General features: G+C 42.3%; 1 protein-coding gene across 2 annotated transcripts in view; it reads left to right on the top strand.

The window, feature by feature from the left end:
* The window catches only part of LOC106579556 (LIM zinc-binding domain-containing Nebulette), a 78,632-nt gene that overhangs the window by 31,062 nt on the left and 30,972 nt on the right, over positions 1-16,598 (top strand). For both annotated transcript variants that reach the window (XM_045702701.2, XM_014159582.3), the window contains exons 3-4: positions 1,545-1,629; positions 16,490-16,597. In XM_045702701.2, the coding sequence (XP_045558657.1) occupies positions 1,545-1,629; positions 16,490-16,597 (193 nt within the window). The remainder of the gene's footprint in view (positions 1-1,544; positions 1,630-16,489; position 16,598) is intronic.

Below are 16,598 nucleotides of genomic sequence, written 5' to 3'. Positions count from 1 at the left end.
TTTTAGTGTTCCCTTTATTTTTTTGAGCAGTGTATATAAAAATAGGTTCAGAGCTTGCGGTAGGAATCCAGAAATATGGAGAAGAATACGTCCGACTAGCTCTGGTTTGAGTCGCGCTGTACAGACTGGCGAGAGTTGTCCGGGATGAAGGTAGCTGATGACCTCTAGCAAAGGATAGCTGACTGCTAGCTAGTAGCTTTGAAATGTATTCGATGGGCCTCGTAAGCTAACAGTCCGTTGTGCTCTAGACAGCTAGCATTCAGGGGACGTTAGCTGCGAAGGTCGGGAGGTGAGAAGGTTCAGAGCTTGCGGTAGGAATCCGGAGATATGGAGAAGAATAAGTCCGACTAGCTCTGGTTTGAGTCGCACTGTACAGACTGGCGAGAGTTGTCCGGGATAAAGGTAGCTGATGACCGCTAGCAAAGGATAGCTGACTGCTAGCTAGTAGTTTCGGAATGTATTCGATGGGCCTCGTAAGCTAACAGTCCGTTGTGCTCTAGACAGCTAGCATTCAGGGGACGTTAGCTGCGAAGGTCGGAAGATGAGAAGGTTCAGAGCTTGCGGTAGGAATCCGGGGATATAGAGAGAAAAATAGGTCCGGTATGCTCTGGTTGAATCGCGTTGTACAAACTGGCGAGAGCTTTCCGAGCTAACGGTTAGCTGATGACCGTTAGCTGGCTAGCTTATGTTGGAGATTCCAGTAATAGAGGTAGAGAAAAATACTTTAGAGAAAAAGCAGGTCCACACCACATTGGGTGAGGTGGGTTGCAGGAGAATATTTTGAAGTAAGGGGTTAGAAAAATATAAAAAGATATGCCAAGAAAAATATATAAAAATATATATACATGGGACACCACAGGACGAAGGACAAAGACGTCTACGCCATCTTGGTTTCCCAGGTAACAGGGATATGTTTGTCACTGTTGTTCAGTTCATTCAATGGCACCTTTGTCAATGTTGTCTGTTTTATGAGATAAACGTCATTGGATCATAGCTGAACTTTCCTGAGGTTTTGTTTAGTCCTTTTCAATAGGCCATTGTTTTAGGAAGTTTCATCGGCACCTATTACATTCCATTCCCATTCTGTTCTCAAAACAGGGCTTGGGATTTTTGTTTTGAGGGGGGGAGGGCGGGGTTGTTCCATGGGAGCTTTTTTAATAATTGTTTCTAAAAGTTGGCCATATGCCAATAGGACTCAGTTGTTGTCATTTCTTGGTCTGACAAGCTATAGATTATTGTGAATAACCAAAATGTAAGAGACACCCTTGCACTCAATAGACATGGTACCTTAACTCTTGGAAATCAATTAGGTGACTTCCTACTTGAATATCAGGACTGTAAACATTAAATTGTCTCCATTCTTTGCCATTAGATTGTAAGAGTGAATGATGTATGCAGAGGTGAGGAAAAGTCTTATCTTAGCAGTAATTTGTTTTCATTTAGCTGCTTTTGGTGTTGTTCTTACTTTTCAGGGCTGTATGATCCACTTCTGTAAAAAAACACTAACGATGACGATGATACAATGACTCTCTCTTTCACTCCAGGCATTACCCGAAGCAGTCCTTCACCATTGTGACTGACACCCCAGAGAACCTGAGGCTGAGACATCAGAGTGAGTTACAGAGCCAGGTGAGACATTTGGTACATGTCGTCAAATGCACATCACTTTTGAGGGGCTGGAAACATTGTGTAATAATGAAGGAACGAGGATCCAGACTTTGTCATCACAGAAGTGTAATATGTACAGGTGTAGGATCTTAATTTGATCACTCTTTTGTTCCTGAGAATGTTCTTGCAGATGAGCTTGGTGATTTACATAAATTCACTGAAAACCCACACTAACACACAGTTATACTAACAGTATTTCACTTTTCATGTAGCCTACATTTAACCACCGATTAAGAAACATTATGCACTAAACATTCAAATCATGTTGTGCTATGACAACATAGGTCAAAATAAGATCCTACATCTGTAGCCACACCAGTGAAAAGCCACACCTATGTTTTGTTCCTTTGTTATCCCTCCCTTCCTCCTTGTATTTGGCTGTCAGAGCCCACATTGCCTGTACAGGGACATGCAGCCAGAGCCCATCTGTCAGAGACACACACACACACACGGGGTGTCCACATGCTGGCCCGTTGGGCAGCACACAGCCTAGTGCAGGATACAGGAACGTCAAAGAGAGTGAGGAGGAGGAGGAGTGCTGCATAGAGGAGGAGAGCTCACTCACAGAATCTGTTTGGTTTGCTTTACCCTGAATCTCTGGTGTACCGAGAGCTGTATTTCTTTCATTCTACAGTCATAGACACTGTGCCTGGATCCACGGATAGCTAGCTTTACATTTATTCATTCACCTTTTAAGTTTAATCACTGATCACAAGCAAGGCTCTCAGCGATTCCTCTGTAATGATTAGTCTTCTGACTGTCAGAATCATCAAGGCACTCTCATCATCCTCTTCACACAGACTATGGGATTGCATCACTTTTATTAATCATCAGTGGCTTTCATTTCCCCCACTCTCATATGGGCTCATGTATTCATAGCCACTGATCAAATTATGTAATCTATAGCTGCAGATGATGAATGTTAGTTACTAATATGTACAAAAGCTGAAGAAAACACACACCCAGGTAATATTTTGCAGGTACTGGAGTTATAGGTGAACTCGTGAAAAATAAAAATGAAAACTCTGCACACTACTGTTCATGCTCCCATATGATTTTATTGATACGTTTCAGCCCTTAGGTTTTCATAATTGATTTATACAATGGGTGGGTCTCATCTTGAATGCTGATTGGTTAAAACCACATTCCAGCCAGTGTCTATTCCACAAGTTCCCACCAGCTAAATCTATGATGTTAAAATGCCTATTTGCTCTGTTCCATCTGACTGAACAATCCACTGTCTCATCAGCCCAGCCAGGCAAGTTATAAACTTGATCTCCACTATAAAAAGCATCTAGACATTATCTCACATTTCTTTTAGACTAACATTTAGTTTAACAGCAGAGATTTGTATCAACTTTGCTGTCTGTCTCTCCAACATTTGCAACATTGTTTCAATATTCAAATTCGATCTCCAGCTGTCCCATAGTAAAGAACATGTCGGGATGAGAAAGACAGGCAATCAGCGTTTGTCAGCCAGTCGAAATCATGAATCAGCATAATTGTTATGGATATATACAAAGAAATGTCAATTGAAAAAATATAAAACGAAAAGTGCAGCTAGTTTGCAGTGTTTCCAGCTTCAGTTTGAAGTGATTGTGTTAGCTGTGTTGTTGGCTAGCTCCTCTGAAGTGATTGTGTTAGCTGTGTTGTTGGCTAGCTCCTCTGAAGTGATTGTGTTAGCTGTGTTGTTGGCTAGCTCTCGACCAACAGTGTCCTGATGAGAGAGCACATTTTCAATGCCAGGTGAAATCACTCATTAGATCATTGTTATGGATGTGTCCAAATAAATGTCACTAGAAAACAGCAAATGCAGCTACTGTTATTCTGGCTGCACTGTTTGACGTGACTGTAAGTTAGCCATAGTTGGCTAGATAGCAAGCAAGGGATAAGAGTGATGCCAGCCAGTATGGCAATGGAACATTTAGAACAAACGACTGGGTCACGTCCATAGATACAGAACAAAAAGACTGAACAACTGGATCGCGACTCTGGCAACCAAACCGATAGAACGAACGACCAGCCGGCTTGGGTAGCAACCCTAGATTTGTGTCAGGACTATATTTTGTGGAAGGATGAAATAGTTTGAATAAATTAATCAAAAAAACATAATGAAAATATGTAAATCATTGGTAACCCATTGTATAAAAGTGATATGCCCTCGAAGCTGGTGTTTGGAGAATATATTAGATATATTGGCACAACACCGTGCCAATATATCCTTCAAACACCGGCTTCTCGGGCATTATCACTTAAATGGATGCCGATGAAGACCAAAGGGTCGAAACATTGTCAATGAAATAACCTGGGAGCATAAACAGTAGAACTTTAATACGTGTCATTTAGCAGAGGCTTTTATCCTAAGCGTCTTATAGTGTGTACATACATTTTCGTATAGGTGGCCCAGAGGGAATGTAACCCACAATCCTGACGTTGCAATTACCATGCATCTGAGCCATACACAGCCCCTTCACGGTATGTCAACATTCATCCAACTTTATCAGTTGTTACGAACCGGCTCAGAGTTCACAACAAAAGGGGAGACAAGGAATATCAAAATATATATTTATTAAATAAAGTAAATTAAGAACAATGAACAACGGTGTGTGTAATAAGTAGTGTAAGTGAGTGTTTTGCATGCCTGAATGTAATAATGCAGGGTGTTGAAAGGTGCCAAAGCAAATAACCAAAAAAAAGCCACAAAAACTACCACAACAGAACTCAACCAAGGTGTCTGCATGGCAAGAGTCTCCCCAATCAATGTGGAAGAGGTCTATTTATCATGGGACACACCCGGGCCCAGGTGTTTCCCATGTAGCTGACGACCCTCCCAACTCCGCCCACCGGCATCCTAATAAGGAAACGAGAACAAAGAGAGAATACGGCAGGCAGACACACACACACACACACCCCATAAAACCAGGGACCAACAAGGGCCGCGGAACAACATACCAGCCTCTGCGTCCCAAATTGACACAGCCTCTGTGTCCCAAATTGATGAGGGGTTACATGTTCACCTTCCACTTGCCCCAGCAAACCTCCTCCCCAGACATCAGCAACCTTTGCGCACAGGAAGCAACGTTTAAGAGGAAAGAAGAACACAAGACCAGGAGGGAACAGATAGGAAAGTTAGAACATGACAAAACCAAACAATGGTCAGTCACATAAACACTCAGGAACAGGGCGCACAAGAGACCGTCAACTACAAGCTCCAATGAAAATCTCCCAACGGTTCATAGTCACTTCCCAACGGTTCATAGTCAGAAGCAAACACCAAAAAAATTATCGCTCAACCCCTCTGCTGAGCACACCAGACCACATCAAGAGAAATGACTATCACACTGGGCACCACAGAAAAGTGATGAGATATGGAGCTTCCCCAAAACCTACAATAACTCAACCCTAGTCTTTATGCAGATTTGCGGTGGGTAATTATGCACTGTAGCCCACTGGCAAGGAAGTAACCCCCCAGCACGCTGGCAGATTCCACCAAGCCACGGATGTGCCCCCCCCCGAGACAACTGCTCAGTCCACAGACACCACACAAAAACACATTAACTCATGCCCAACATATTCCAAAATGAAACACGTCGCTAAGCCTATCAGGGGAAAAGACTATAACTCCAGGTAGTAAGTTTCACTACCCTACCCAAATCTCCCACCGAGGTACACAGCTGATTGTACTCACCTCCTCAGACCGATGTCCCAACAGCAAGTAAAACAAGTGTTTCCAGGCTGGGCAGGGCCTGGAAACTAACCAATGTACTCTCTCCAACGCAGTACACAAACAAAGGCAACCAGTACTGAGCACCAAACTCAAACTAAAAACATATACAATCAAGGCACCTACAGAATTTAACATTTACTCCCCTTTTTCTCCCAAACACAATCCGTTCAAAATCCCGGACGAGCCCCCACTTGTTACAAACCGGCTCAGAGTTCACAACAAAAGGGGAGACAACATGGAGACAAGGAATATCAAAATATATATATTTATTAAATAAACTAAACTAAGAACAATGGTGTGTGTGTGTGTGTGTGTAATCAGTAGTGTAAGTGAGTGTTTTGCATGCCTGAATGTAATAATGCAGGGTGTTGAAAGGTGCCAAAGCAAATAACCAACCAAAAAAAAAAGCCACAAAAACTACCACAACAGAACTCAACCAAGGTGTCTGCATGGCAAGAGTCTCCCCAATCAATGTGGAAGAGGTCTATTTATCATGGGACACACCCGGGCCCAGGTGTTTCCCATGTAGCTGACGACCCTCCCAACTCCGCCCACCGGCATCCTAATAAGGAAACGAGAACAAAGAGAGAATACGGCAGACAGAGTGGGAGGGTCGTCACACAGTGGATCAGGGTTTACAATGTGGTGTGCACACACATACACACACTGTGTGGATGGGAAAATACCATCTTGTCTCTGCTTCACACACAAGCAATTCATTCTTTGACCTGTTTTTTTGGAGCCCATTCTCAATGGCAGCGGCACGTCAGTAATGAGGTCATTTAAGCTTGAGGTAACTCATCTGTGGGGCAAATAGGGTCTCTGGCTCTGCTGGAGATTTCCCTGAGTAACCTATGGTTGTATTTATATGGCCCCAAAGTGTAAAGAGAGATGATCATATTGAAAATCAACAGTTATTGAAGAAAGGAGTATCTATTTTTACCCTTCTGCTTCTAGCTATAGATGGGCATACTGGATACACATCTAGTCTTATACATCACATTCTAATCTTTTAATGTAGTTTCTAACTGCGCCAACCTTTGTCGCTGGATACATCTGTTTCTTTCGCTGTTTAAAGGATAACGAAATTTCGATATTACGACAGGATAGGAGTAGGAGTAGGGAGACAGAGTAGAGGAAGCACGAAATGCGTAGGGCTCACAGGGGATCGAACCAGGATCCCCACCACAATATTGTGAGAGACCGTCTACAATCAATCTTCTTCTACCAATAGGTTTTCTCAGCCTTCATTTGGTAACAAAAATGTGGTATAATATTTGCTGTAACTTGGGCCTACATTAGAACATCAGACAGCCCATTAAGGGAGGGTGGGGAGATTATGTATTATAAAGGACATTGTCAGAACAAGTTCTTGTCTTCTGTGTCAGGGGAACAGTCATACAGCACTCACTCCCTCTAAGCTGGGCTCTCTAGGTGTGTCCGTTAGCTGACTGATAGCTTTTAGCCTGAAATAAGCTAGGCTCTTTGGGTGTGACCGTTAGCTGACTGTTAGCTTTTAGCCTGAAATAAGCTAGGCTCTCTGGGTGTGACCGTTAGCTGAAAAAATTCACCAAAACAGCCTGTCCTGTGGTGCATCACTGGGGCCAAGCTTCCTGCCATCCCTGACCTCTATACCAGGTGGTGTCAGAAGAAGGCCCTAAAAATTGGCAAAGACTTCAGCCACCCTAGTCATAGACTGTTCTCTCTGCTACCGCATGGCAAGCGGTGCTGGAGCACCAAGTCTAGGTCCAAAAGGCTCCTTAACAGCTTCAACCCCCCAGTTCATAAAATGGCTGCCCGGACTATTTGCATTAACCCCCCCCCCTTTATTTTACACTGCTGCTACTTGCTGTTTATTATCTATGCATAGTCCCTTTAACCCTTCCTACTGTACATGTACACTACCGTTCAAAAGTTTGGGATCACTTAGAAATGTCCTTGTTTTAGAAAGATAAACACATTTTTGGTCAATTAAAATAACATCAAATTGATCATAAATACACTGTAGACATTGTTAATGTTGTAAATGACTATTGTAGCTGGAAACGGCAGATTTTTGAAATGGAATATCTACATAGGGGTACAGAGGCCCATTATCAGCAACCATCACTCCTGTGTTCCAATGGCACGTTGTGTTAGCTAATCCAAGTTTATCATTTTAAAAGGCTAATTGATCATTAGAAAACCCTTTTGCAATTATGTTAGCACAGCTGAAAACTGTTGTACTGCTTAAAGAAGCAATAAAACTGGCCTTCTTTAGACTAGTTGAGAATCTGGAGCATCAGCATTTGTGGGTTCGATTACAGGCTCAAAATGGCCAGAAGCAAAAATACTTCTTCTGAAACTCGTCGGTCTATTTCTGTTCTGAGAAATGAAGGCTATTCCATGCGAGAAATTGCCATGAAACCTGAAGATCTCATACAACGCTGTGTACTACTCCCTTCACAGAACAGCATAAACTGTCTCTAACCAGAATAGAAAGAGTGGGAGGCCCCCGGTGCACAACTGAGCAAGAGGACAATTACATTAGAGTGTCTAGTTTGAGAAACAGACGCCTCACAAGTCCTCAACTGGCAGCTTCATTAAATAGTACCCGCAAAACACCAGTCTCAACATCAACAGTGAAGAGGTGACTCCGGGATGCTGGCCTTCTAGGCAGAGTTCCTCAGTCCAGTGTCTGTGTTCTTTTGCCTGTCTTAATCTTTTCATTTTATTGGCCTGTCTGAGATATGGCTTTTTCTTTGCAACTCAGAGTCGCTTTTTCACGGTTGACGTTGAGACTGGTGTTTTGCGGTTACTGTTCAATTGAGAACTTGTGAGGCGTCTGTTTCTCAAACTAGACACTCTAATGTACTTGTCCTCTTGCTCAGTTGTGCACCGGGGCCTCCCACTCCTCTTTCTATTCTGGTTAGAGCCAGTTTGCGCCGTTCTGTGAAGGGAGTAGTACACAGCGTTGTATGAGATCTTCAGTTTCTTGGCAATTTCTCGCATGGAATAGCCTTAATTTCTCAGAACAAGAATAGACCGACGAGTTTCAGAAGGAAGTCCTTTGTTTCTGGCCATTTTGACCCTGTAATCCTACTCACAGATGCTGATGCTCCAGATACTCAATTAGTTTAAAGAAGGAGAGTTTTATTGCTTCTTTAAGCAGTACTACAGTTTTCAGCTGTGCTAACATAATTGCAAAAGTGTTTCTAATGATCAATTAGCCTTATTAAATGATAAACTTGGATTAGCCAACACAATGTGCCATTGGAACACAGGAGTGATGGTTGCTGATAATGGGCCTCTGTATCCCTATGTTGATATTCCATAAAAAATCAGCCGTTTCCAGCTACAATAGTCATTTACAACATTAACAATGTCTGCAGTGTATTTCTGATCAATTCGATGTTATTTTAATGGAGAATTAATTTTTCTTTCAAAAACAAGGACATTACTAAGTGACCCCAAACTTTTCAACGGTAATGTACATATTACCTAAATTACCTCAATTAACCTGTACCTCTGCACATTGACTCAATACCGGTACCGATGTATATATAGCGTCGTTATTGTTATTTTATTGTGTTACTTTTTCAACTTTATTTGGTGAATATTTTCTTAACCCTTATTTTTCTTAAAAATGAATTGTTGGTTAAGGGCTTGTCAGTAAGCATTTCACGATAAGGTCTACGCCTGTTGTATTAGGCGCATGTGACAAATGCAATTTGATTTGATTTGACACTGTTTATTGTATGAAGAACTAGGATAATGGAAGTGACTCACTGACAGACTAGTGCCTGCATGTTCTATGTGTTCGACATGTTTGTGTTTGGTAACATGTTTGGGCAGCAGATTATTGGCTTACTGGAGGGGAGGGACAGAAGGACTCACACCCACACACACACACACACACACACACTAGTACGTGAAATACAGATGTCTATTGATCACTCCAGTCTCTCACTTTCAGAACTAGCTTTTGCACATTGAGTGTTTATCTGTCATTGGTTCATCCTCATGTGTGTTTCGTCCTATGAGTGTGTCTGTTGAATACGCTCGTTTCTCTCTCCATGTGAGGAGACACTGTCCTGGCATCGGTGAGTTTATGCCTGATGCACTTTCAGCTTTTGTCCGTTAACTGGCCAAGGACAGTACTCCCTCTCTGTCCCCTAGCTGGATGAGTGACCCTGACACAGTCACTGAGCTCATATTTGCCCCTGCTCATATTGTCTGGCGGCCAAGCACCCCCCCACAATGGCTGTGTAGACCACTCTGTGTGACCAGACGATCTGAAATGCTATGAGTCAGAGAAACCATGAGGTAGCCATCCACCCCTCTAAAATCAGCCCACAATTCTTTGCAAACCCAGTCGGTGTTACCAACTTAAACTGATCCCAGTCCATAAAACCGACCGAGCGCATCCTCTGTGGAGAGCAGCATCCTCTGGAGAGCAGCATCCTCTGTGGAGAGCAGCATCCTCAGTGTAAAACAGCATCCTCAGTGTAAAACAGCATCCTCTGTGGAGAGCAGCATTCTCTGTGGAGAGCAGCATCCTCTGTGGAGAGCAGCATCCTCTGTGGAGAGCAGCATCCTCTGTGGAGAGCAGCATCCTCTGTGGAGAGCAGCATCCTCTGTGGAGAGCAGCATCCTCTGTGGAGAGCAGCATCCTCAGTGTAAAACAGCATCCTCAGTGTAAAACAGCATCCTCAGTGTAAAACAGCATCCTCTGTGGAGAGCAGCATCCTCTGTGGAGAGCAGCATCCTCAGCAGCCATGTCTGTGTGTGTTATTGCTGTCTCTATCGGTGCTGTCCACAGTTGCAGTAATAAAAGGGACCGTTATTACCCGACATTGGCATTTACCGGCCAGTGTCGGGAAATAACGGCCTCTCTCTCTCCCTCTTTCTCTCTTCCTCCCTCCCTCCCTCCCTCTCTCTCATTTTCTCTTTCTCCCTCCCTGTCTCTCTCTCTCTCTTCCTCCCTCCCTCCCGCTCTCTCTCTCAATTCAATTCAATTCAAAGGGCTTTATTGACATGGGAAACATATTTTTACATTGCCAAAGCAAGTGAAATAGATAATAAACAAAAGTGAAATAAACAATATAAAATTAACAGTAAACATTATACTCACAAAAGTTCCATTTCAAATGTTATATTATAATATTATATCTATATGCAGTGTTGTAACAATGTGCAAATAGTTGAAGTACAAAAGGGAAAATAAATAAACATAAATATGGGTTGTATTTACAATGGGGTTTGTTCTTCACTGGTTGCCCTTTTCTTGTGGCAACAGGTCACACATCTGTGATGGCACACTGTGGTATTTTCACCCAATAGATAATTATTTGTGGTTTGTGTAATCTAAAGGAAATAAACTCAGCAAAAAAAGAAACGTTTATTTTCATCAAACTTAACATGTGTAAATATTTGTATAAGCATAACAAGATTCAACAACTGAGACATAAACTGAACAAGTTCCACAGACATGTGACTAACAGAAATTGAATAATGTGTCCCTCAACAAAGGGGGGTCAAAATCAAAGGTAGCAGTCAGTATCTGGTGTGGCCACCAGCTGCATTAAGTACTGCAGTGCATCTCTTCCTCATGGACTGTACCAGATTTGCCAGTTCTTGCTGTGAGATGTTACCCCACTCTTCGCCAAGGCACCTGCAAGTTCCTGGACATTTCTGGGGGGAATGGCTCTAGCCAGTCCAAGAGGTCCCAGACGTGCTCAATGGGATTGAGATCCGGGTTCTTCGCTGGCCATGGCAGAACACTGACATTCCTGTCTTGCAGGAAATCACGCACAGAACGAGCAGTATGGCTGGTGGCATTGTCATGCTGGAGGGTCATGTCAGGATGAGCCTGCAGGAAGGGTACCACATGAGGGAGGAGGATGTCTTCCCTGTAACGGACAGCGTTGAGATTGCCTGCAATGACAACAAGCTCAGTCCGATGATGCTGTGACACACCGTCCCAGACCATGACGGACCCTCCACCTCCAAATCGATCCCGCTCCAGAGTACAGGCCTCGGTGTAACGCTCATTCCTTCGACGATAAACGCGAATCCGACCATCACCCCTTGTGAGACAAAACCACGACTCGTCAGTGAAGAGCACTTTTGCCAGTCCTGTCTGGTCCAGCGACGGTGGGTTTGTGCCCATAGGCAGGGGCGAAAATCTGATATCAACTTTGGAGGGGACAATTACATTACATTTTCTCAAGAGCAATTCCTGAGGGGGACACCAAAAGTAGTGCTGTAACACATAGCCTACGTTTAATATGGTAAATGTATATTGAGGAACCAAAGAAATAAGGTGTTTGCCGTACTCCTAACTACCGGTACCCAAAACTACACAACTAATCACAACAGCAATACCATTGCCTTTAACAAATCTTAGTTCAGTCACCAGTTTAAGTTGAGAGTGGGGGTATCCATTTTATTTTCCAATTATGTTTCTATTTTACAAGTAAAAAATTGAGAACCTTTCATAATGTTGCCAAACAAAGACTCAACAAACTTACCTGAGACTCCCTGTCTCTGCCAGTCTTTCCCTGCATATCTGTCCCCAACTCTGCTGTCTGTGTGCCATCTGTTGCCTGCTCTGCCTAATGACATCATTGTGAAACATTTCCATTAGAATTTCATTTCTTTCTTATGAACATTTTATCAACTAGTCTTTGAGATATTAGGCTACTAGGGTTCTTACTTTGCGTTTTGGTGTACTGAAAAATACTCTGATGTCCGTCTTTTTTCTGCCATTTTTCTGCCATTTTTCTACCTGATTGGCTACACACACACAGTATGTAGATTATTTACAGTAGGAGATGGGCTTCTATCATCTTATCTTCTATCATTCTATATGGGCTTCGATCTAAAAGGTAGCTAGCAAATGTGAAACGGATTGCAGTGACAAGAGTTGACAGCTGTATGAGTTCACCATTTACACAACATATGCTGCAACCTTTTGTAATTTTAATCGTTTGTTTCATATTGGCTGGCTTCTAACAATAGCTGAATTTGCAAAGCTAGCGAGCACCAATTCAGTGGTGTTTGCTATATTCTTTGCTACCCGGGATAAATAAAGGTGAAATAAAATATATAAATAAAAGTTCCCTTGCGACAATTTAGCTTTTGCAACGAGACCATTAAATATATTTAAAACAATGGTAGAAGAGAGTGTAGTTCTGTTCAGTTTATCGCTAACCTTATCACAGGGACTTTGAAGCACTAACTTACATGCATGCTGATCTTGGAATAAATTGACGATAGCAAAGATTCCATCTTTGACGACGCCACATAAATGGAATAGGTACTAGCTAGCTTAATAGTTAATATTTGCGCGCTAGCTCTGCATATTCAGCTAGTGTGTGTGCGCGATTGACTGGATTAACCTCACGTCAGTTACGTGCATTGAGTGCCTTTCAGACAGTAGATACGACCTCTACGTTACCTCGCAAGCTAAGGAACTGGCAGTGGATCAAACCATTGTGAGGCAAAGGGTGGGGGGGGGGTCGCAATCTTTTGAAACTTAAAAACGAGCTATTAAGTGTCTATAATCAGCACAATTGCTTTCATTGCGTATTATTAATATTATTTAAATTACATAGTTATGTTTCAGTGATATATTGGGGGGGACAAATCATATTTTTCCCAGGATGGGGGGGTCGTGTCCCCCCCGGGATTTCCGCCCCTGCCCATAGGCGACGTTGTTGCCAGTAATGTCTGGTGAGGACATGCCTTACAACAGGCATACAAGCCCTCAGTCCAGCCTCTCTCTCAGCCTATTGCGGACAGTCTGAGCACTGATGGAGGGATTGTGCGTTCCTGGTGTAACTCAGGCAGTTGTTGTTGCCATCCTGTACCTGTCCCGCAGGTGTGATGTTCGGATGTACCGATCCTGTGCAGGTGTTGTTACATGTGGTCTGCCACTGCGAGGATGATCAGCTGTCCGCCCTGTCTCCCTGTAGCGCTGTCTTAGGCGTCTCACAGTACGAACATTACAATTTATTGCCCTGGCCACATCTGCGGTCCTCATGCCTTCTTGCAGCATGCCTAAGGCATGTTCACGCAGATGAGCAGGGACCCTGGGCATCTTTCTTTTGGTGTTTTTCAGAGTCAGTAGAAAGGCCTCTTTAGTGTCCTAAGTTTTCATAACTGTGACCTTAATTTCCTACCGTCTGTAGGCTGTTAGTGTCTTCACGACCGTTCCACAGGTGCATGTTCATTAATTGTTTATGGTTCATTGAACAAGCATGGGAAACAGTGTTTAAACCCTTTACAATGACGATATGTGAAGTTATTTTGACATTTTTACAAATTATCTTTGAAAATCAGTTTCTTTTTTTGCTAAGTTTATGTGTCTCTGATATGGTCATACATTTGGCAGGAAGGTTATGAAGTGCAGCTCAGTTTCCACCTCATTTTGTGGGCAGTGTGCACGTAGCCTGCCTTGTCTTGAGATCCAGGTCTGCCTACAGCAGCCTCTCTCAATAGCAAGGCTATCCTCACAGAATCTGTGCATAGCTTTCCTTAATTTTGGGTCTTTCACAGTGGTCTGTTTAGGGCCAAATATGTTCATCTCTCTATAAGTGATGGCTTTGTTATGGAATGTTTGCAGTGCTGTTAAGTACTTACCCAAAAAAACGACTTAAATATTTTTTATAATCTGTATTACTTTTACTCCACAACTTTTCTGTCTGTCTGTCTGTCTCTCTCTCTCTCTGCTTAGTCCTTATATGAACCAGCACTTCACTGACCTAAAGGGGCCTTTACTCTTACTCCGCTACATTCCTCTCTCTCTCTCTCTCTCTCTCTCTCTCTCTGTCTCTCTCTCTCGCTCTCTCTCCTTACTGACTGTAACAGGGGAGCAAAGCAGAGCATTTCTTATCCCTATCCAATAGACACAAGCTTCTTCACACCAACTGAGATGCCCTGTTAGTGTCTATATCTCTATATCTGTTTCCATCAAGGTACACTTTGAAACGTCTGCATAATGGATGTATTATGCAATGTACGAGTTCTGTACATGTGACATTTTAATGTGTGTATCAGTGAGTCACCCAGCAGAAGCAAGTGCTGAGAAGACTGGGGGCGGCAGGTAGCCTAGTGATTAGAGAGGCATCAACCGGAGGGATGACAGTTCAAATCTGGCGGGAAGTGAGCTGGCATCCGGAGGGTTGCTGGTATCAATTCCTAGATGCCGTTATGCCCTTGAGCAAGGCACTTAACCTCCCACAACAACAGCTACCAGTGCGTGGCAGCTCCCGCACCTCTCCAAAACCTGTATGTGTATGTGAGAGGTTGGGTTAAAAACAGAAGTCAAATTTCAGTTGGACCTTGGGTGCAATTGACCAATAAAGTGATATTAATCTTATGAGAGGATCTGAGAACGTATTTAATTCATATGATGTGTAACATAGACCGTATTTATGTGAGCTTCTAGCTCCTGGTAGTCGGTATGCAGGCTTTTGCTCCAGCCCTGCTATGTGTGAAATCTCAGAGGAACAAACTGCCCCTTCATCCCAGCTGTTCCCTTGTGCTGTCAGTATGACATGACATGAACGCCAGGCGTATTCAAGCTCTAATTTGATAGGCTAATGATATGAGTAATAACTCACTGGTTGAGCCTTACATAACGGTAGCAAAGCCCCAGGATAGTAGACTATTAATACTGAAGGACAGAATATCACCAACGATAGGCTAATTTGGGGTGAAATCCGTGAGAAAGTTACAGATGCACAAATATCGTGCCCCCAAAACATGCTAACCTCTCACCATTACCAATAACAGCGGAGGTTAGCATTTTGGGGGGGTATGATATTTATTGCTCTATAACTTTCTCACTCATGATTATTCATGATTTATTCATGATTATACGTAACCATGGTAGCATCCACATTAATGTAGAAGTGTTCAGAAACATATTCTATTGTTATTTACAATAAAAATTACTCCAAAATGACACAATAAGTTATTTACCATTAATTTATACTGTGCACAACCTAACCCGAAACACAACCAAAACAAACTACTAATGCATCCAACAAGTGTGTAGAGTCACAAGCTTGATGTAGTCATTTTGTGCTAGGAATATGGGACCAAATACTAAACTTTTGACAAGATTTAATACAGTATAAGTGAATTTGTCCAAATACTCATGACACCTTCAAATGGGAGGACTAGATAGATAAAATGCTTTCATTTCTAAATGGTAAAACAGATATGTATGAAAATACCCTCAAATAAAAGGTGACATTATGTACTGTCACTTCATATAAATCATTTGATCTCAAATCCAAAATGCTGCAGTATAGAGCCAAATGAAAACTTTTAGCTTCACTGTCAAAATATATACGTAGGGGAGTGTATGTCATATGTTTTTTATGTATCCTGCACCGCAACCAAATTGCCCTTTGCGGACAAAAAAGTTATACTGAATTGAATTGAGGCTATATAATTATATTAAGTTTCTTTACAATCCTATATGGCAGTCTAGTGATGTATAAATGATTCCTAGTGTGCCCTTGACAAAGTATAATTATTCTGCACATTAAGATAACGATCAGGTGTGAACATTAATACTTTATGTCAGAGCTTATGTGAGACTTCAAAGTGTTGGAGAATTAAAGCTCTTGAAACTCCAATAGGCTAGTCAAGGATGAAGATTGGTCTAATTTGTTTTTAATATGTTCCCTACAGAAAACTATTCTATAGCATGTGGGTTTCTACAACATGAAAGGCTTTGCATCAATAATCATTTTGTTGGAATTGTTGTCTTGCTCTTCAGTGATAAAAGGGACTGCAAAACAACTGCCACTTTCAATTCACCCCTTTATCTTCTGTTTTTTTCAGAGAATAAATGGAACCAAGAACAAACTTAAATTGACCAGTTTATTTCCAAACAAAACATATATTTTTTTAGACCAAGCTCATTTTACCCCGGTTTCTTCACTTTAGAACAGTAGGCTCTCCACTTTCCCATCGCAACACTTGCCAGACTATTGTGCTGAAGTTTAGAATCACTGTCGAAAGGCAGCATTTTCAGATGGCAAAGTTTTACAAATAAGTACTGTTTTCAAACCTCATCCCTGTCTCTTGTTTCAGGTGAAATACAAAAAGGACTTTGAGGATAGCAAAGGCAGAGGCTTCAGCATTGTATCGGACACTCCAGAGCTGCAGAGACTGAGGAAGACACAGGAGCAGATCAGTAATG

Source organism: Salmo salar, chromosome 19 (genome assembly GCF_965601325.2).
Source record: "Salmo salar chromosome 19, fSalSal1, whole genome shotgun sequence".
Taxonomy (NCBI): domain Eukaryota; kingdom Metazoa; phylum Chordata; class Actinopteri; order Salmoniformes; family Salmonidae; genus Salmo; species Salmo salar.
This window is presented reverse-complemented; position numbering and strand designations above follow the sequence as displayed.